The sequence below is a fragment of the Podarcis gaigeae genome, assembly GCF_964106915.1.
Source record: "Podarcis gaigeae genome assembly, chromosome: 5".
NCBI classification, from domain to species: Eukaryota; Metazoa; Chordata; class Lepidosauria; order Squamata; family Lacertidae; genus Podarcis; species Podarcis gaigeae.
Window position 1 is genome coordinate 14,816,559 of NC_139681.1, and position 22,539 is coordinate 14,839,097.

The 22,539-nt window shown below is 45.2% G+C and overlaps 1 protein-coding gene across 15 annotated transcripts in view; it reads left to right on the forward strand.

The window, feature by feature from the left end:
- PAX2 (paired box 2) overlaps window positions 1-22,539 on the forward strand; it is a 156,272-nt gene that overhangs the window by 45,687 nt on the left and 88,046 nt on the right. Inside the window, exon 1 of one of the 15 annotated variants that reach the window (XM_083738426.1) lies at window positions 17,915-18,032. The exons of the other annotated variants lie outside the window; for them this stretch is intronic. Within the exon in view, the coding sequence (XP_083594552.1) occupies window positions 17,950-18,032 (83 nt within the window). The 5' untranslated portion in view covers window positions 17,915-17,949. Of the gene's footprint in view, window positions 1-17,914; window positions 18,033-22,539 lie in introns of those variants that run through there. 15 annotated transcript variants of the gene reach the window in all.

The window sequence follows — 22,539 nt, forward strand, 5'->3', positions numbered from 1 at the left end:
GATCAGAGTGCCAAAACTTGGTTCGTACTAGCACAGTTGCAAGGCAGTTTGCTGCTTGAGATAGAGGGCAAGGCAGCACACAGGCGTTCCCATTCTATGTGCAGAATCTGAACAGGATGATACCGTAGCTGAATCTTACTTTGACACCGGCAATGGGGCAGAACCACCCATAGCACCAGAGGGCAGCAGATTATTAGGGGGTGCAGGGCTGGTCATAGAGCACCCACCCAGTGTTTACCTTGCAAACATGGGTCTGGGAATCCTGCTGGGAAGGAAGGAAGCTTGGTTAGGGTTGAGTTTCAGAGGAAAGGCAGACAGGTGAATGCTTCTACTCTCTCTTCCCTTCCATTCTTCACTTCAGTGCGCACACAACCAGGCAGGAGGCAGGTGCTTTGAAAATGAGAAGGAGCCGTGGGACTTCATTACCTAGGTTGTCATCTAATGTGTGGTTTGTTCTTTAAACCACCTGCACAGGCTGAGAGAGGCTCGGGCTGAGAGTTTGGAACTTTGAAGTGGAGGGGGGAGCAAGTGGGAAGTTAGATCCTGCAAAGATTCAAGTATCCAACATCCCCCAACATTTCCAATTTTGCCCGATTCATTTTTTTAAATATATATATATATTTGGTTCTACATATTTAAATTTATAATCATACCACAACACATCCAAAATTACGAGATTTCCACGAATCTCTGGACTTCCCACCTTCTGCTGTTAAACCTTTTCTACTGCATCTTTCTTTAATAACCAAATTTTTATCCCTCCCTTGTGTCCGTAGTTCTCGTTACATTACAAGTGTTATTGCAACCCTAACATTTTCAGCTGCTTACAGTGGTCTTCAAGGTAAATTATAAATTTTTCCCATTACTTATTAAAGTTTTGGTCTTCCTGGTTCCTGAACCTTCTGGTCAGTTTTGCCATTTCAGCATAGTCTATCAACTAAATTTGCCATTCCTCTCTGGTAGGGACTTTATCTTCTTTCCATCTCTGGGCTAGCAACATCTGGCCCAGCTGTCCATTTTGCCCAATTCAGACTTGTGCTTTGAATGTGAATCTTTTGCCTCAACATGTGCACCTGACTGATTTTGACTTGCTGGTATTGCTTGCTTGTTTTGATTTTGGCAACTTTCGGGTATGAAATCCCATAAACCGTTGGTCGTGAAATATTAGGGACCTAGCTGTGTGCCTGTAGCAGGAAAACCAGCAAAGAATCTTGTGGCACCTGACAAATTGGCTGAGACAGCTTTTGTGAACTAGACCCCACTTGCTCGGATGTATGAAGTACGTATGATGGTGAAGTAGCAAGCCTGATGTTTCCTTGCAACGTGTAGTCACAAGGGAATATTGAGTGTCTTTGGTTTCACACTTTCAGTTCATAATGGATGATGTTGACACTCAGTAGTGCTCCTATTTAAACGGATTGTGAAACCAGAACATGTCCCAAAATGCCAATGCAGTCTGCAGGGATTCTACAGCTGGGATGCAGGGCTTCCTTTACAGACCAGCGTTCTTCAAGAGCATGATAACCACTGTTGGGATCTGTTTGCCTCCAATGGAGTGCTTCTGGGGTGAAGTCAAATCTCTGGTGACCTCTCAGGGGTGCAAACCTGGGCAATGGGTATGGAGCTCCTGGGCTACCCAGATGATAAGGCTCCCCTCTTGGCATGGGTGCCAACTCCCTGGGAGCCTGGGTGCTCGAGCACCCACAAAAATTCCCTATGAATGGGCTGGGCACCCACAAATTTCAGTGCCAGGGCCATGCATGCTGCATGACACCCACGGCCCCAGGCACCCATGGTTGTGGGGCCAAGTTGGCCCTCCTGCCTCTTGGCCTAGCTGAGGTGGTCCAAAGGAAAGCAGAGCACTATGTTTGACACTAGCTAGGCTGCAGGAGTTGCTGGAAGGAGTTGTAAAAGGTGTCATCCAACCAACTTAGGCAGAGGTGGCAGCTTGCGAGGGCCAACGTCGCCTGCATGATGTCAGGATGTCAGGAGGAGCCAGGGGCGGAGCTGAACCCTGAGGTCACATGGCTCCCATAGCCAGCAGCTCCTCCTCTGCCTCCTCCTGGTGCCACCAGTGGTCCTCTCCATGGCAGCAGGAGGAGGAGCTGGTCTCTGGACCTATGCCACCCTTGGCTCTACACTGTGCCTCCATGCTTTCTGGACATGGGTTGTTTTTTGAAGGAACAAGGGATATTTTCTGTGAAGAATAGACTACTAAGAGGCACCATGCTAGCTATTTTCAAATACTTTAAGAGGTGTCACATAATTGATACAGCAGGGGGTTTTTCCCTATTGCTCCAGAGGATAGAAACCAAGAAAATGACTTCAGATTACAAGAAAAGGGGAGCTTCCTGATGGTTGTGAGCTGTTTGACAATGCAACAGGCAGCTTAAGTAGTTGGTCAAATCTCAAGTCAAATCTTCATTGGCGGTTTCCATGCAGAGGCTGAATGGCTGCTTCTTATTAGGGAAACTGTAGTAAGAGATTTCTTGTACCAGAAGAGACCTGGACCACATTGCTTTTGAGGTCCCATGGCTCTAAATCATTGCACACCAACTGAATAACATAGCTGACAATATTTGATGCTATCAAATATGTCAGCTACAGGTAGGCAGCCGTGTTGGTCTGCCATAGTCAAAACAAAATAAAAAATAATGTGGGGCCATGCGGGTGCCCATTGCTGGATTTTTATCTCATTATACATGACAGAGCTATTTTTAGCCATCTCACCCCTTGCTTTTTCCTGCAAGACCAATTACAGTCCTCAACAGGTTTACCACACCTATCAGCCAATCACCCATTCCCACCACCCTTCTGAGTAATACCCCTCCCCACCCACTCACTATATATGAGGGTCTGGTCACTTCTGTTTCAGTGTATCTCAAGAAGTGTGCATGCACATGAAAGTTCATACCAATAACAAACTTAGTTGGTCTCTGAGGTGCTACTGGAAGGATTTTTTTATTATGAAATATATCAGCTGTTTGCATCAAATATAACTGGGTAACAAACGTCAACTGTTTGGCAAGTACTCAAATGTCCAGAGTAATCCATTATTATTATTATTATTATTATTATTATTGTTATTATTATTATTATTACAGTGGTACCTCAGGTTACATATGCTTCAGGTTACAGACTCCGCTAACCCAGAAATAGTGCCTTGGGTTAAGAACTTTGCTTCAGGATGAGAACAGAAATCGTGCTCCGTCGGCGCAGTGGCAGCGGGAGGCCGCATTAGCTAAAGTGGTGCTTCAGGTTAAGAACAGTTTCAGGTTAAGTACAGACCTCCGGAACGAATTAAGTACTTAACCTGAGGTACCACTGTATTATTATTATCACCCCACCCATCTGACAGGGTTGGCCCAGCCACTCTGGGTGGCATCCAACATATATAAAAACATAACCAAACATTACACATTGAAAGCCTTCCCTATACAGGGCTACCTTCAGATGTCTTCTAAAGGTTGTATAGTTACTTATCTCCTTGACATCTGATGTGAGGGCTTTCCACAGGGAGGGTGCCACTATTGAGAAGGCCCTCTGCCTGGTTTCCTGTAACTTCCCTTCTCACAGTGAGGGAACCACCAGAAGACCCTTGGAGTGGGACCTTGGTGTCCAGGCTGAGCGATGGGGGTGGAGATGCTCCTTCAGGTATACAGGGCCGAGGCTGTTTAGGACTTTAAAAGTCAGCACCAATACTTTGAATTGTGCTTGGAAACATATTGGGAGCAAATGTAGGTGACAATATGTTGTAGCGGACAATATTTGATAGTTCTCATGCTATCAAATATATCAGCTATTTGCATCAAATATAACTGGGTAACAAACATCAGCTGTTTGGCAAGTACTCAAATATCCAGAGTAATCCTACAAATTCTGCAAAGGGGAACCATCAGGAGTCTTTTGGGAGGCAAATTCATTTTAGTTCCTGTCTCTGATTTGGGCCTTGCCCTCTGGATTAACAAGCACAGAAGTCTGCTTGTGACTCAGCTACATTATATTTATTTTAAAGTGTGTTTTAAATGTGTTATAACGTCGTGACACCAGATGGCGCTGAGGAGTTCCGTCTTTCAGCAACGTGATTTCCCATTATGACGTTTACAGCGCGTTTTGCTGAAACGTTTTCCCCCCTGTGTCTAGATCCAGCCTTGGAAAGCCACCTGGTGACCAGAGGGCAGGGATAGGAATACACAGCCTTCGTTCTATTGTTGTCAGATGTCCACAGCTTTGTGGCCAGGCCACTGTTTGCATGGCTAATTTATTTAAACCTGTGTACATTTTAGAATGTGAACTGCCTGGTTATAAAAGAAGGCCCAGGAGAGAGAGAAGCATCAAGCTGATTTAATGGTTGTTTTCCTCAAAGGCCCTTTGAGTTACAGGCTGCTACTGTCTGCTAGCTTGAGATGCTGGACCATTCCTGGCCATGTATCTCCCCACCCTCAAAGATATTGCAGCAAACTAGAGTCTCTGGGGGCCTCCAAGCTGGCAGGAGGGTGCGCCTTGGTGTGGTGGGCGTCCTCACTCCCAAGTTCTCAAAATAGTGAAAAGAAACTCATTTCATGGCCTATGGTTGCTCCGAAAAGGCAACTCCAGCATATGCATGTGATAAATGTTAACTGTGCATTAATCGCATTAAAGAGGACCCTATAAACTTTTCATTTCTAATTAAATCCCGGCCGCCAATTCTGCTGAAGAAGGCGCACTCTGAGCCTTTGTTTATGTGGAAAATTAAAATGCAAATACAACAGAATTTATTTCCATTACCAGAGTGATATGCTGGGCTCCTCCATTTAACAGCCTCCAATTATTTTAAAGCCACCCTCCTTCTCTCCCCCTTCCCAGCTTTCCCTTAGAAGTTGCCACCTCTAAGTGGAAGGTGAGGGAGGAGAATGAGGAGGCGAGGATGATGGGCAAGGGGGGGGAGAGAAGACCTCTTGGTCGCATTATGTGTGTTCAAGGTCACACACAGGATTTAGGAAGGAAAATGCAGCGATCAGGGAAAGATGAGTGCGGAAGAACAGAGGGCCAGCAAAGATAACCAGGAGGTGGTGTTGAGAGCTCTATTATGAAATCTCAATTTTCTTCCGGTGATAAAGGCATCTTTCCGACATTACAGTTGGGTACCAGGTATATGCGCTGGCCTTTGTGACTGAGGATTGCGCAGGTTGGAAGATTCTCTTTAGAAGTGAATCAGCTGGTGTCAGTGGAAGAATTGAGCTTCAAGCATGTTTGGGCAGAACAGCAGCTGCCATGTTCGTTTCTACCGTGTCCACTTTGTGTGGGCAGGTGGGGGTTCTGCTTCTAAAACGAAAAGGTTTGTGTAGGTGAGACGAGATTATTATTATTATTATTATTATTATTATTATTATTATTTATTATTATTATTATTATTTATACCCTGCCACTCTGGGCAGCTTCCAACCAAACACTAAAACACAATAACCTATCAAACACTAAAAGCTTCCCTAAACAGGGCTGCCTTTAGATGTCTTCTAAAAGTCTGGTAGTTATTTTTCTCTTTGACATCTGGTGGGAGGGCGTTCCACAGGGCGGGCACCACTACCAAGAAGGCCCTCTGCCTGGTTCCCTGTAACTTGGCTTCTCGCAGCGAGGGAACCGCCAGAAGGCCCTCGGCGCTGGACCTCAGTGTCTGGGCAGAACGATGGGGGTGGAGACGCTCCTTCAGGTATACTGGACTGAGGCCGTTTAGGGCTTTAAAGGTCAGCACCAACACTTGGAATTGTGCTCGGAAACGTACTGGGAGCCAGTGTAGGTCTTTCAAGACTGGTGTTATATGGTCTCGGCGGCCGCTCCCAGTCACTAGTCTAGCTGCCACATTCTGGATTAATTGTAGTTTCTGGGTCACCTTCAAAGGTAGCCTCACATAGAGCGCATTGCAGTGGTCCAAATGAGAGATAACCAGAGCATGCACCACTCTGGTGAGACAGTCCGTGGGCAAGTAGGGTCTCAGCCTGCGTACCAGATGGAGCTGATAAACAGCTGCTCTGGACACAGAATTGACCTCCATGGACAGCTGTGAGTCCAAAATGACTCCCAGGCTGCGCACCTGGTCCTTCAGGGGCACAGTTACCCCATTCAGGACCAGGGAGTCTTCCACACCTGCCCGCCTCCTGCCCCCCCCAAAACAGTACTTCTGTCTTGTCAAAATTCAACCTCAATCTGTTAGCCACCATCCATCCTCCAAACACCCCCCCAACTTTACCTTCCTACAGCCTATTGCCCAACCTCCCCACCCCACCCCTCCCCCAGCCGAGCTCTGTTCCCAAAAATGATCTGGACTGGGAGAAAAGTGTCTGCAACAACAGACCACAGGAAGGTAAGGAGGAGAGGATTCAGCTCATTGACTGAATCACTGAGAATTGATTGGAGGCTTCTAAGCAGAGGCTGGGTCTGTCAGGGATTCTTTAGCTGATTCCTGTATTTTTTTGGGGGGGGTGTGGACTAGATGACCCTAGATATACCCTTCCAACTTCTATGATTCTAACTCCCCTCACCCACATGCTTCTTAAAGGTAAAGGGACCCCTGACCATTAGGTCCAGTCGTGGCCGACTCTGGGGTTGCAGTGCTCATCTCGCTTTATTGGCCGAGGGAGCCAGCATACAGTTTCCAGGTCATGTGGCCAGCATGACTAAGCCGCTTCTGGCGAACCAGAGCAGCACACGGAAACACTGTTTACCTTCCCGCTGGAGCGGTACCTATTTATCTACTTGCACTTTGACGTGCTTTCGAACTGCTAAGTTGGCAGGAGCAGGGACTGAGCAACAGGAGCTCACCCCATCACGGGGATTCGAACCACTGACCTTCTGATCGGCAATCTCTAGGCTCTGTGGTTTAGACCACAGCGCCACCCATGCCCCACAAGCTCCTTACAATGCTCCTATTATTAACCCCTTTGTGCCTCTCACTTTACATGTGATTAGGGCAATCACAGAAGCAAACAAATGGGGCTGTCGCCATCCCAGCTAATTTAGTCCACACCCTCCAACATTTCTCCGATGGAAAATAGGGATGCTTTAAATAATAATAATAATAATAATAATAATAATAATAATAATAATAATAATTTTATTGTTTATACCTCACCCAATTGACCCAAGCCACTCTGGGCTGCTTCCAACATATATAAAAACATAATAAAACAATAAACATTTTTTAAAAAAACTTCCGTATGGAGAGCTGCCTTCAGATGTCTTCTAAAGGTTGCCTAGTTACTTATCTCCTAGGCTCGGAGCGTCGCATAACTCAATAACCTCCAACATTTCTATGATGAAAATAGGGATGTCCTAAGGAAAAGCGGGATGTTCCGGGACGGCTAGGATGCCTTCTGTATATCTAGGACTCTCTGTGTAAAATAGGGACAATTGGAGGGGCTACTAGCCCCCCTTTAGGGGTTGCTGATATGGCTTGTATGTCCCAATCCAGTAAGCACCACCCGTGTGAAGGAACAGCCTTCCACATGGATCTTCTGTATACAAATATGTGCATACATGCTTGTACGTAAGGCAACAATAGCACATCTAGAAATCCAGAGATGCATATGGAATTCTGTGCATCAGCTGGTGCAGGTAAAAAGGTAAAGGACCCCTGGACGGTGAAGTCCAGTCAAAGGCAATTATTGGGTTGCAGTGCTCATCTCGCTTTCAGGCTGAGGCAGCTGGCGTTTGTCCACAGACAGCTTTCCGGGTCCTGTGGCCAGCATTACTAAACCGCTTCTGGTGCAACAGAACACCGTGACGGAAGCCAGAGCACCCAGAAATGCTGTTTACCTTCCCGGCACTGTGGTACCCATTTATCTACTTGCACTGGTGTGTTTTCAAACTGCTAGGTTGGCAGGAGATGACACAGAGTAACGGGAGCTCACTCCGTTGTGGGGATTCGAACCGCCAACCTTGCAATTGGCAAGCCAGGCCAAGAGGCTCAGTGGTTTAGACCACAGAGCCACCCGTGTCCCTGTACCGGCTGGTGCAATCGTCACTGTTTACCATAGTCCAATGACAGTCTTTTTCCTCTACAGTGATAAATACTAATTCATTCATTCATCCATCTGCATGTGCATCTTCACTTTCATCTGGCAGTACTTGTAGTCTTTTTAGCAAATGTTAAGTTTGGCTGTTTGGATGGGACTTACTTCAGCCTCACCGGTGTAGTTATCTGGTTGCAAACTTAGTATATCACAGAGGCTGGAGGTTACCAGGTCAGTGCTTGGTTTATTACTAAGTCATTTGCTAGCGTCAGTTTTTAGAGGCTCTCAGTATCAGAATGTCAACATGGACGTATACCTTTTCACACAGGAAGCATGATAACATAGGTACACAAGACCAAGTGATAAAAATGTACACAATTAGTTAGCAGTGCAGTGTTTGGCTAGGCCTAAGTGTCTCATTTAGGCGTGTTTGCGTCTGGGGTGGGGGGCAGGGGTTAGAATACGAATACAGAAACAGATGCATACATCTCTCGATGCTGTGCTGTTTGTAAATGTGAGCATGCGTTTTCGAGCATGGTCTCCTACCCCCGGCAGAGAAGGTAGCGTGGGTTGCACTACGAAGCCATTGTAGTACAATTTCTGGAACACAACGAGCATCACAAAATAAAATTATCGCAGCTGTAGACACAGGAAAGGCAAATGCACTCCCTGTGCTGACAAGAGGCTATTACAAAACCCTGACATCATTATTCAACACACAGGAGCTCTGGGACCGCTTGCTAAGTCAATGTTGAAGAGGGAATTACAAAATAATATTGATAGGATCAATGAAACTGGCACATAGGCATGCAGCAGAGCAACCATAGGTATTAACATACAGTAACGGCTGCCTAGGCAGACAAGACTAAAAGAAAAAATGGGGGGGGGGACACCCCGACCTCTCCTTGAGGACACAGCCATAGTACAAATTTGCCAAGGAATTCCAGGACAACAGTCACAAACAACATGCATTGGGACTAGAGAAAGTGTGCCTTTATTCACTAACAGATTGGAAAGTGACCTCGACACACAAGGAAGTCAGGATGAGGATTCAAATGTTGCATCGAGATGGCTGGAGGCCCAGGCCAGGACATTGGTTAGACTGAATTACATTTATATATAAATGTTAACTTATACAATGTGCTGTAGCATACCCTCCAACATTTCTCTGATGAAAACAGGGACATCCCATTCCATAAGGATAATTTTACTATTTATACCCCACACATCTTACTGGGTTGCCCCAGCCACTCTGGGCAGCTTCCAACATCATATATACCTCGCAAAACGAATGCCTCGGAAGACGAAAAACTTGCAAGACGAAAGAGTTTTTCGTTTTTTGAGTTGCTTCGCAAGACGAATTTCCCTATGGGCTTGCTTCGCAAGACGAAAATGTCTTGCAAGTTTGTTTCCTTTTCCTTTTTCTTAAAAGCCTTTTTTGAGGTTTTTGAAGACTTTGGTGATTTTTGAAGCTTTTCCAAAACTTCTATTGCAGCCATTTGGTAAATTAAACTTTTAAAACTTTTTGGGGGGTTTTTGGATTTTGGGTGCGTCGCAAGACGAAAAAACTCGCAGAACAAATTAATTTCGTCTTGTGAGGTACCACTGTATAAACATACTAAAACATTAAACATTAAAACCTTCCCTATACCGGGTTGCCTTCAGATGGCTCTGGGGTTGGATAATTCCATACCCTCCCATATTTCCCCAAAGAAAATTGGGACATCCTAAGGGGGACGTGGGTGGCTCTGTGATCAAACCACAAAGCCTAGAACTTGCTGATCAGAAGGTCGGCGGTTCAAATCCCCGCGACGGGGTGAGCTCCCATTGCTCGGTCCCTGCTCCTGCCAACCTAGCAGTTTGAAAGCACGTCAAAGTGCAAGTAGATAAATAGGTACCGCTCCAGCGGGAAGGTAAACAGTGTTTCCGTGTGCTGCTCTGGCTTGTCAGAAGCGGCTTAGTCATGCTGGCCACATGACCCGGAAGCTGTACGCCTGCTCCCTCAGCCAGTAAAGCGAGATGAGCACCGCAACCCCAGAGTCGGCCACAACTAGACCTAATGGTCAGGGGTCCCTTTACCTTTAAGAAGCATGTGGGTGAGGGGAGTTAGAATCATAGAAGTTGGAAGGGTATATCTAGGGTCATCTCCTACAGCCAATAAAGCGAGATGAGTGCCCAACCCCAGAGTCGGCCACAACTGGACCTAATGGTCAAGGGTCCCTTTCCCCTTTAAGGGAAAGTGTGACATTCTGGGATCAAGTCAGAAACTGGGATGGCTTCTCTAAATCAGGGATGTCCCTGGAAAATAGGGATGCTTGGAGGGTCTGCTGCAGTCCCACCATCCTCACAACAACCCTGGAAAGTAGGCCACTGCTATATTGCCATTTTACTGGAGAACTGACTTGGAGATGATGATTGTTCAAGGCAGTCCATCTCTCTCTATTAGTTCTGTGCAACCCCTCTAGGAATCAAGGGGATTTTAGTGGGCTATGTGTACTGCATGCTTATAGCAGCATTTATTCTTCACGTCTGTTAACTCTGTTTTGGTGGGCAGGGGTGAAGGAAGGCGTAGGGACACCGGGGCGGGCGTCACTAAGTAGGGCGCAAACTGCTATACAGCACATGTGGCATTGCTACACACAGTGCATGTGTGTGACGCTGCAAATGCGCTTTACTTAGCAGATTGCTGCCTGCGTCGGGATCTTCTGCTCACGGCTAGTGCCGCGAACGGAGGATCCTCCCAAGGCAGCTATGGCGGCGCGATGGCTGCTTGCGCCGCCACAAGCCCCCGTGGAGTGACTTCTTGTCACCCCCGCAGACATGGAACCTGGGGCGTACTGCCCCCATGCCCCCCTGTTGCGACACCACTGTTGGTGGGGAGATGCCAAGGCTATTCCAGTTTAATATGTCCATAGGAAAGCAAATCTTTGTATCAGAGGTGGTCTTATACTAGGCTAAATCCCAAGTTGTGGGTAAGATGCTGCCCTTTGGGCTGGCCCTACTTTTAGACAGGAGGAGACAGGTCTCTCAGGCAACATAATGCAGAGTGGGGGCAGTGATTAGGTAAGGTTGTCATGTTTGGAGGACAGAGCTGTGGGTGTGCCAAGCTGCCTTTAGGTTTCAGCTTGCTAGAGAGGACTCTGTGAGGTCATTTCCCTTTGTACCCCAACAGGAATAGGGTGATGCTGTAGATTTTATCTCCTTGCCTGGGCACATGCTCTTTCTGTTCTTCTCCACCATGCGTACAATGTGAGAACACCTGCAAGTCAGACTGCATTTTTAAGCTAGGCTTAAGTATGTCTTGGTAACTTGATTACTGACTCAGGCAGCTGTAACTTACTGTCCCGAAGGTCACCGTTAGCCTGAGCAGAGAGTGGCATTGTTTTCTCATTTTGGATTACTTAAACCGGAAGGCTGAAAGTACCATATCTAAGGTTCCCTTTTAAGCTGCAAAGGGATAGCGCTCTGCAGAACTCACAAACGTGAGGAAGGAAGAACAATATCTAATAAATATAGCTTCTCCTAGCTGCTAAGCACATCCCAGCTTGGACCAATAGTTTGACTCTGTGTAGGGCAGGTTCCTATGCTTTTATGCCTTGCCTAGATCCTTGTAAAGGTAAAGGACCATTAGGTCCAGTCGTGGCCGACTCTGGGGTTGCGGCACTCATCTTGCATACAGCTTCCGGGTCATGTGGCCAGCATGACTAAGCCGCTTCTGGCGAACCAGAGCAGCACACGGAAACACCATTTGCCTTCCCGCTGGAGCGGTACCTATTTATCTACTTGCACTTTGACGTGCTTTTGAACTGCTAGGTTGGCAGGAGAAGGGACCGAGCAACGGGAGCTCACCCCGTCACGGGGATTCGAACCGCCGACCTTCTGATCGGCAAGCCCTAGGCTCTGTGGTTTAAGCCACAGCGCCACCCGCGTCCCTTCCAGCCTTGTAGAATGCTACAAATCAGTAGACATGCCCAGAAGTGCTTCCTCCAACAGACCCAAGGCAGCCCTCCTTGATCTTCAGAATGGGATCCACCTTTACTGCTTCTAGCCACCTGCACCTGTCACATACAGACAGTTTAAATATTCCCATTTCCTAAGAGCAAACTCTGGAAGGGCTCCAGGGGTTGAGCAGCATCAGTGTCAGGGAGATCCTGTACAGCCCCCCGCCTCCATTAAGAAAATGGACCTTCAATTGCAAGAGACGTCAGCTGTGGAAAGAGGAAGAGGGATTATTGTCCTGGGTTTCAAATCCAGGACACAGGACCTTTGACCTTAGCGTGAATCACCTGATATTGAAGAAGGCTGAGGGAAGAAGTGAATGCGCTTGTGGGGTATTCAGGGACCCCCTTTCCTTTCCCCAATGCTTCTGTTTGTTGTGCCATAAAAACAACCCAAGTCCTCATGCTCAGTGTTCAGTGAGTATTGATTCAGTCTGCAAGCAATTTTAATATTTCTTCAGGGACTTTCCAGCAACAGCACAAGTCATTAATTCATCCTCCCAAATTGCTTATTCAATAGCAGGAACATGGCTCCTGAATAAAGTCTCAGAATTTATGTGACTCGTACGAGTCAGGAGGTCAAGCAACTGTTATGGAGTGAAGTTAAAAATCCAAATAAAATATTGACACTTTTTTGGAGGAGAGGGGGAGGAGGAGATGGGAGGAAGCAAAGGTATTTAAAATAGGGGCTTGCTGCCATGCCCCCAGGATAACAAAAGGAAAGAGATGAAAGACAAGTTGGAGTCTGGAAAATCAATGGGATAGACGGCACATTCACTTAGTATTTCATAATTCTTTTACACACACAATGTCCTGCACATACATAGAAATAAGGAGAGATATTTTCCCAAGGCTGTGTTCTCGTAGCTGCATATACACAAATGTATTAGGTGTGAGGTAACTCTTGAGGATAATATGAAAGGCAAAAATTAAAAATAAAGGCTTGTGTACTCACAATTTGCCCCAGGGGTGTGTGTTATATATTTGTGTGAGAGAGAGATCTGTAAGCGGAAATATTCCATTGTCTGCAAGGCACAACATATTTGGACAGGTAGTAAGTAACCCACACAGCTTACAGCTCATGGTGAAATCCAGAAAAGCTGACTAGGGTTGCCATATGTCCGGAATTTCACAGACATATCTGTAATACTTGAACCGCATGCAATGTCTGGGCAGAAATCAGCAAAATGTCTGGGGAAATCCGGACGTATGGCAGTCGTTTTTGCCAATTTCCCTCAGAAATAGCTCAAAAAATTCCAATTCCTTTGTGATTTTGCTCAACGACTTTGGCCAAAACTGGAAAAAAAAGCTCAATAACTTTTCTGTCTAGATTTTCACTTTTTGAAATATGGCAACCCTGGCTAAACTAGAACTTTATCCTCCCCTTCACATAACTGCACTTCTGAAAATCCTGAACAATACAGTTCCCAGAATCCCTTGGAAGGAAGTAATACAGACTCTCCCTATTTTCCAGGGACAGTTCTGGATTTACCGAAGCCACCCCCAGTTTCTGATTTGATAGTGGAATGTCCTGCTTTTCCTTAGGATGTCCCTGTTTTCTTTGGAGAAATGTTGGAGGGTATGGAGTTATCTGACCCCTGAGCCATCTGAAGGCAGCCCTGTATAGGGAAGCTTTTAATGTTTTATTATGTTTTTATATATGTTGAAAGCTGCTCAGAGTGGCTGGGGCAACCCAGTCAGATGGGTGGGGAATAATAATAATAATAATAATAATAATAATAATAAACAAAATAAAAAAATTCCTTCCAGTAGCACCTTAAAGACCAACTAAGTTAGTTCTTGGTATGAGCTTTCGTGTGCATGCACACTTCTTCAGATACCACTGAAGAAGTGGTATGCACACGAAAGCTCATACCAAGAACTAACTTAGTTGGTCTTTAAGGTGCTACTGGAAGGAATTTTTTTATTTTATTTTGACTATGGCAGACCAACACGGCTACCTATCTGTAACTGGAATAATAATAATAATCATGCCTATTTTCATTGGAGAAATGTTGGAGGGTATGGTAAATGTGTGTTTGCTGTGCTCTGAATGCATGGTGTGAATCTGCCCTTAGATAAAAGTTAGCTCTAGAGCTGCTAGTTAGAATCATAGATACCATCAAACTGTAAAGTTGGAAGGGAGCCTGAAGATCTGACATAGTCTGCATCCAGAAAAAGCAGTTATAGGTAAGCACAACTTCTGCAGTCACCCTGGGTGCTGTGCTGCGGGGGCTGCCAAAATAATGCTGTAGAATGGAGCGAGAGAGGTTCCAGAATTTTAGCTCTTCTTCTTTGCCGATCACTCGTAGCCGAGTAAGATTGTCTTCCATGGACACAATGGACTCACGAGTGAGTCCATGAGTGACTGTGGAGGCCAGTTCTGGATCCACACGTCCTTCCACAGTGGGGACATAGGTTTCCGGGCAGGAGTTGATCACGATGTGGATTTGCCAAGCGTGTCTTCCTCTTAGCACGTTTCTCCCCTTTGTCCTAAGTTCAAGCGTCTTCAAAGTCCATGACCCCTTTGGTAAAGGCTGTCCTCCAATTGGAGCACTCGCAGGCCAGTGTTTCCCAGTTGTCGGTGTTTATACAGTGGTACCTTGGGTTACATACGCTTCAGGTTACAGACTCTGCTAACCCAGAAATAGTACCTCGGGTTAAGAACTTTGCTTCAGGATGAAAACAGAAATCGTGCTCCGGCGGCGCGGCAGCAGCGGGAGGCCCCATTAGCTAAAGAGGTGCTTCAGGTTAAGAACAGTTTCAAGTTAAGAACGGACTTCCGGAACGAATTAAGTACTTAACCCGAGGTACCACTGTGCTACATTTTCTGAGATTTGCCTTGAAAGAGTCTTTAAACCTCTTTTGTTGACCATCAGCATTGCGCTTTCCATTTGAAATAGAGTAGTTGCTTTGGATGACGATAATCAGGCATCCACACAACATGACCAGTCCAACGAAGTTGATGTTGAAGAATCATTCCTTCGATACTGGTGATCTTTGCTTCTTCCAGTACAGTGGCATTAGTTATCCTGTCTTCCCAAGTGATGTGCAAAATTTTTTGGAGACACTGTTGATGGAATCTTTGTAGGAGTTGGAGATGGCGTTTATAAGTGGTCCATGTTTCACAAGCATACAGTAAGGTTGGTAGTTCAACAGCTTCGTAAACAAGCATTTTGGTTTCCTTGCAAATGTCCCTGTCCTCAAACGCACTACCATTGCTGAAATCTAGAAGGTTGAAGATTCATTTCATTGTAACTTTGCTCACATGTACTAATGCAAGGTATTCTTGTGGAAGAGAAATTGGGTAGTGCCTGTAGCTCAGTGTTGGAGGGTCTGCTTGTGTGTAGAAAGTCCTAGGTTCTCTCCTTTGGGTCATTCTACCTGAGAAGGAGTTTTGTGGGGCTGGAAAGTTTGATATTTTCCTCAACCAGATAACTTGGTTCAAGAAAAGGCTAAGTAGATGCAATAACCCTTATATAGTAGCATGCTGTTCACGAGAATGACTTCCACATGTGGTTTATGTGCTGGGCAATTGAGGAGCTCTGGAAATACTTCATTTGAATTAGTCCTTCGTACTCTCACTTGCCTCACAATGTCTCCTTTTGGGGGACGATTATAGGCAGCAATTGGTGCAGTCTGCTAATAGGTGCTCAAATTGAGATAGCCAATAAACAGAAAATAACAGACAACCCTTGTATAGGGGATTGGCTCCAATGTATGTGGCAGATGGAATACAGTAGACGATAAGACTTACTTAACTAGTAGGATACAGAGTGGTGGTGTTGAGAAAAGTATACTGATAATTAAGTTATTTTATTCAGTGTGAATAAATGCTATAATTTAAGGGTTTTTTGCAGATATTTTATTGATAAGCAGGTTCCACTTCTGGTCTGCCACTGGAACTTGACCTGCATCTTATCTGTTGCAAACTAATACTTGGTTTTGTCATTTATGATGTAGTATACATAGATTTCAGGAGTGATTACATTATCCATGGCTATGTGTGAAGTAATTGATTTGGGCACATGAAATGACATTTATATTTGAAAAGAAAAGGCATCACATTACCTGACTTTAAAATGTCTATTTTTTATTTTTATTTTTGGTGGGGAAAATCAGCAAACAACTGTCCACACCAAACAAGTCAGGGTGTATTTTAATCTGCAATGGATTTTTGTTGAATTACTTGCTTCCATTATCTAGTTATAATCCACAGGGGATTATATCAGTACTGTATATATATATCACTTGATTTTTTGCTCACCTTCTCATCCTACCCTGTGTGGCGGATGTTCACGGCAAAACTGGAAATTTTGATTCCAGCTATATGTAACATCAACATTGAGTACCGTATTTTTCGCTCTATAAGACGCACCGGACCACAAGACGCACCTAGTTTTTGGAGGAGGAAAACAAGAAAAAAAAATTCTGAATCTCAGAAGCCAGAACAGCAAGAGGGATCGCTGCGCAGTGAAAGCAGCAATCCCTCTTGCTGCTCTGGCTTCTGGGATAGCTGCGCAGCCTGCATTCGCTCCATAAGACGCACACACATTTCCCCTTACTTTTTAGGAGGGAAAAAGTGAGTCTTATAGAGCAAAAAATACGGTAAGTGATACAGTTCCTTCCTCTTCAGTGCTTGGACACTGAGGTCCTCCTTCAAGAAGTGAGGATACAGGGAACCAGGCAGAGGGCCTTCTGGGTGGTGGCACCCACCCTGTGGAACACCCTCCCATCAGATGTCAAGGAAATAAGCAGCTATCCTATTTTTAAAAGACATCTGAAGGCAGCCCTGTTTAGGGAAGCTTTTAATATTTAATGCAGTATTGTTTTTAACACTTGATTGGGAGCCGCCCAGAGTGGCTGGGGAAACTCAGCCAGATGGGTGGGGTATAAATTATTATTATTATTATTATTATTATTATTATTATTATTATTATTATTATTATTATTGCACCAATATATCAAACATTTTTCTTAGGGTTTAAAAACAACAACACTGTGCTGATTTGTTGTGCAGAGAGCCCCCTGTAGCAGTCACCTGCCCGTATTTTTCTAAATGGGGAAATGACAGGCCCCAGAGCAATATAGTTTAAGAATCTTTAGTTGGAAGTCTTTTTCCTTTCAACAGTTTTGGGGATGTGTGCCCAAAACACACATCTACTAAGTTCATCCGGGGGGGGGGGGGAGGTGTTGGCAAAGGGTCACCATAGAGGAGGTATCTGCCCTCCACATGCAGCAATTGAGCAGAATCAAATTTTCAGGAACCTTTTAACAGTTACGCAAATTGCAAGTCCTAGATGCAAATCATGGGACATGGGTGGCGCTGTGGGTTAAACCAGCAGAGCCTAGGACTTGCCGATCAGAAGGTCGGCGGTTCGAATCCCCGTGACAGGGTGAGCTCCCATTCCTCGGTCCCTGCTCCTGCCAACCTAGCAGTTCGAAAACACGTCAAAATGCAAGTAGATAAATAGGTACCACTCTGGCGGGAAGGTAAACAGCGTTTCCATGCCCTGCTCTGGTTTGCCAGAAGCGGCTTAGTCATGCTGGCCACATGACCCAGAAGCTGTATGCCGGCTCTCTCGGCCAATAAAGCGAGATGAGTGCCGCAACCCCAGAGTCAGTCACAACTGGACCTAATGGTCAGGGGTCCCTTTACCTTTAGATGTGAATCACAGCTCACGCGGCTGTGCAGAAGCTTCAAAGAGGGACTTAGAACTTCTGTGCTTCCTGAGTTAGTCCAGGAGACAGTCCAGAGAAGCTTGCAGTTGAGTTATTGGGAGCAAAAGAGCTGTGCAAATCCCTAAATCGAGCGAGGGCAGCTCTGCTGAACCGCAGTATGAATAGAACTTGCCATGATGACACCAAAAGCAGGAAATTCCCTTCATTGTGTGTCACCCGAGGTTGCCAGGGAGACTTCGGGTCTCATTTATTACAGCGAATACACGGCTACGTAGCCAAACATGATACAATGTGTAGGCTTCATTCGGAACCCCTCGGGCGGATTTTGGACGGACGGACTGATGAATAGATACATTTCTACTAAGTATACATACATTATATCACTCTATTGATTTTTGAAAAGTTCCAGGTCTGCCAAGCTGTAATGAGATTTTTGAACTTTGGGCTGTGATCAATGAAAGGAATATTATTGGCCTGGAGAATTGATATAACCCCTCTCTGCAGAGCGTTCTGCTCCCAGCCTGCCCCTGCTCCCCACGTATAGGATTCCACCAGACACTTAACCTCTCTTAGAGTGTCATCGGGCTAAAAGGAATCTAATAGTGACACAGGACTTGTGCGTAGCACTCCGGCACTATTGCTTTCCTGTCACAAATAATTTATAGCTTTCTATTTCCATGCCTTTGCCTGCACCCTATCACTGCTTCTTGGGTCTGCTGCAGGGGAGGGGGTGCGAGCGCCGAGGTGGGATCAATATGCTCACGCAAGCATCACTTCAGGGTGATGCTTTGTGGGAGCAAGGAAGGAAGAGTTGTAATATCTGCCCCTTTCTGTCTTCAATCGCCGGGCAGCTCTAGAACTTATCTCCTTCAGAGCGTGCTTCTTGGTACTTCAAAACCACAACATACAGGTCATGGCAGCTATACTGCCGCTCCCCTCCCCAAACCATGCCAAGCAAAGGCTCAACTAGTTTAGCCGCCTGTGTCCAATAGTGATCAACCAGGTAACTTTGGAAAACTCACAAGGGCACTTTGTTGGTTTACTAAACGGCCTCGGCCCAGTATACCTGAAGGAGCGTCTCCACCCCCATCATTCTGCCCGGACACTGAGGTCCAGTGCCGAGGGCCTGGCGGTTCCCTCACTGTGAGAAGCGAGGTTACAGGGAACCAGGCAGAGGGCCTTCTCGGTAGTGGCACCTGCCCTGTGGAATGCCCTCCCACCAGATGTCAAAAAGAACAACAACTACCAGACTTTTAGAAGACATCTGAAGGCAGCCCTGTTTAGGGAAGCTTTTAATGTTTAATAGACTATTGTATTTTAATATTCTGTTGGAAGCCGCCCAGAGTGGCTGGGGAAGCCCAGCCAGATGGGTGGGGTATAAATAAATTATAATTATTATTATTATTATTATTATTATTATTATTATTATTATTATTATCATTATCATTATTATTATTATCATCCTCCTCATCATCATAGAACAGCACCATACCCTCCAACATTTATCCAATAAAAATAGGTCTATCCTATTCCATGATGATAGTAGTAGTAGTAATATATTTATACCCCACCCATCTGACTGGATTGCCTCAGCCACGCTGGGCTGCTTCCAGCATATATAAAAACATAACAAAACATTAAACCTTAAAAAAAAAACAGCTTTCCTATACAGGGCTGCCTTCAGATGGCTTCTAAAGGTTGTACAGTATAGTTACTTATCTCCTTGGCTTGGAGGTCACATAACTCAATACACTCCAACATTTCTATGATAATAATAACAATAATATTTTTTTATTTATACCCCCCCTTCCCAGTTCAGAAAACCGGGCTCCGGGTGGCTAACAACAAATTTAAAACACTTAATTGATGCAACAAAAAACAGCATAAAATACAGTATAAAACATAAATAAATAAATTCAGAATTCAAAAATCAATTTTTTTTGGGGGGGGGGGGAATCCATCCAATAAACGTTAGATGATCACCAGGGCTAACTGGCTAAATTAGTCCTATTTGGGCCAGCGTGGAGACCAGGGGAGAATTAGCTGTGGAATCCCAGAGCGGGTAATCTTCATAAAAAGGGGGAGGGGGAGGGAAGGAAGGGGAATAAAAGATCAGGCTAAGTTCAAATTGAAAGCCAGGCAGAATAGCTCTGTCTTACAGGTCCTGTGGAAGGAAGTTAAATCCTGCAGGGCCCTGGCCTCATGCGACAGAGCATTCCACCAGGTCGGAGCCATCACTGAGAAGGCCCTGGCCCTGGTGGAGGATAATCTGACTTCCTACAGCCCAGGACCTCTAAACTATGATTATTCATGGACCTTAAGGTCCTCTGCGGGGCATACCAGGAGAGGCAGTCCCGTAAATACGACGGCCCTAAGCCACAAAGGGCTTTAAAGGTCAAAACCAGCACCTTCAACCTGACCCAATACTCCACCGGGATGAAAATAGGGATCTCCTAAGAAAAAGTGGGATGTTCTGGGATCAAATCAGAAACTGGGGTGGCTTCTGTAAATCTGGGATTGCCCCCGGAAAATAGGGACACTTGGAGGGTCTTCAACACAATACAACCTACCCTGTCCTTTCTTTAGATTCTATATTATGATGTTCTACCTACTTTCTGCTAGGCTTGCTGTGTCTGTTTTCTGCTATCATACAAAATGCTCTAAATTCATGCAGTTTGGGTAGGAGACTTCCAGGATCAATGTATATATTGAAATCTACATATTGTGTCTCTTATAATGTAAAGGCCTCTTGCATATGCTGTCTTTCCCCCTTTAGTCTTCTAAATATCTTTTGTTGTTGTTCTGTGTGCTCATTGTCAACTTTTCTAATGTGTAGTTTAAGGATCTAGAATATATAAAGCATCGTTCTTAAGGGATGAGCCTTTCTACAGTCCCACACCCTCCAACATTTCACTGATGAAAATAGAGATGCCTTATTATTATTATTATTATTATTATTATTATTTACCCCACCCATCTGACTGGGTTGCCCTTTTGGCAGCTTCCAACGTATAGAAAAACAAAACAGAACACCGAACATAAAAAACCCTTCTCTATAGAGGATGTCTTCTAAAGGTTGTACAGTTACTTATCTCCTTGGCACGGGGGTCTCATAACTCCATTCCCTTCAACATTTCTCCCATGAAAATAGGGACATCCTCAGGAAAAAGCAGGACATTCGGAGATCAAATCAGAAACCAGGATGGCTTCTGTAAATCTGGAACTATCCCTGGAAAATAGGGACACTTTGAGGGTCTGTGTCTGCCAGAGCCCCAGCACGATACTATTCTATTTGTTTCACATTTCCCCTAAAGCTCGCTTTTCTCTGTCTTTTTGCTTCCTGTGAAGCCTAATCCCACACAGCAGAACTCTTAAGTGTTGAGAAAATGTACAATGTCTACAAGATCTATGTTCAACAAAGAGGTTAAACCATCTCTGTATTACTGGGTCAGGGAGCTCTGTTGACCTTGTCAGCCAGCACAACTTGGATCATTTTTTTGTCCACTTCCTTCATGGTGGCACAAAGCTGCAAGTTTCACTTCTGGCACCAAAGTCGCACTCTTTCCTGATCCAATCAGAATTATGTATTCCGGTGGCAGCTAATAAGAAAATATTATTCTTGGAAATGTGGAGGCAGGAAGAGGGAGACTTTCCTTTCTCCTCTCCTGAAAAGGAGCTCTAGAGTTGAATTCTCATGAGTACAGTACTGAATTGTCAAGATGGAAAGTCTTACATGAGCAGAGAGGCAAACTTCGTTTTGTTTTGTTTATGTCTTGAAGACACTACTCAGATTCACAACTATGCAAGGGGTCTCAGAGACTGGTTCTCAAGACTGTGCAGTCCCTGGGATACAAGCCCCATGGCAGAGTATATCAAAGTGCCTGGACACTAGTCCTTTGGGAGAAAGAGCTGTAAGATAACCCGTGCTTCTGAGGGCTGCCACCTTTACTTTGTTGGGAGATTTGTCATCAGATCTCCTGTGTGTGTTGTTTAAAAATGTAATAACTGTTGTGTATTGAGTCAAAGGATTTTATATCTGTATTATTATTGTCTGTATTGCATTAGGGTAAAGTAACTGCCTTTTGGTTCCAGAGGGTACAGCTACTATTGGTTCATTTAAGCTGCTGTATTTGGATCCTCTGTCTTATTGGTTTCCTCCAAAAGGCAGGACTGTGATTGCCTGATATTGTTCCCTCCAAAATGTATCCTTTCTAGTTTGTTCCCTGTCCCTATAAATGTAGCTCTCCCCTCCTCAGTCTTCAGTCTTGTTGCTTTAATAAAGAAGTGTTACTAGAGAACTGTCTCCAGCATATTATGTCAAGAGAGCTGAAATCACAAACCCCACGTCACAACAATAACTACCAGGGTGTCTGTCTATCTTTCTGAATCAGTTTGGATGCAACTCTGAAGGAGGGAAGGGTTAACTGTTTTCCTTTATGCTGTTTTCCCAATTAAAATCATGCCCTGAAGTTCCTATTTCCCCCTCGGGCAGGAATATATAATAAATATGGTACCTGTGTTTTCCCCCCTGCTGCTTTGGAGAGCGTGTGTGTGTGTGTGTGTGTGTGTGTGTGTGTGAGAGAGAGAGAGAGAGAGAGAGAGAGAGAGAGAGAGAGAGAGAGTTAACCACAAACCACAGAGCCTAGGACTCGCCGATCAGAAGGTCGGCGGTTCGAATCCCCGTGACGGGGTGAGCTCCCGTTGCTCGGTCCCTGCTCCTGCCAACCTAGTAGTTCGAAAGCACATCAAAGTGCAAGTAGATCAATAGGTACCGCTCCGGCGGGAAGGTAAATGGCGTTTCTGTGCACTGCTCTGGTTTGCCAGAAGCGGCTTAGTCATGCTGGCCACATGACCCGAATGCTGTACGCTGG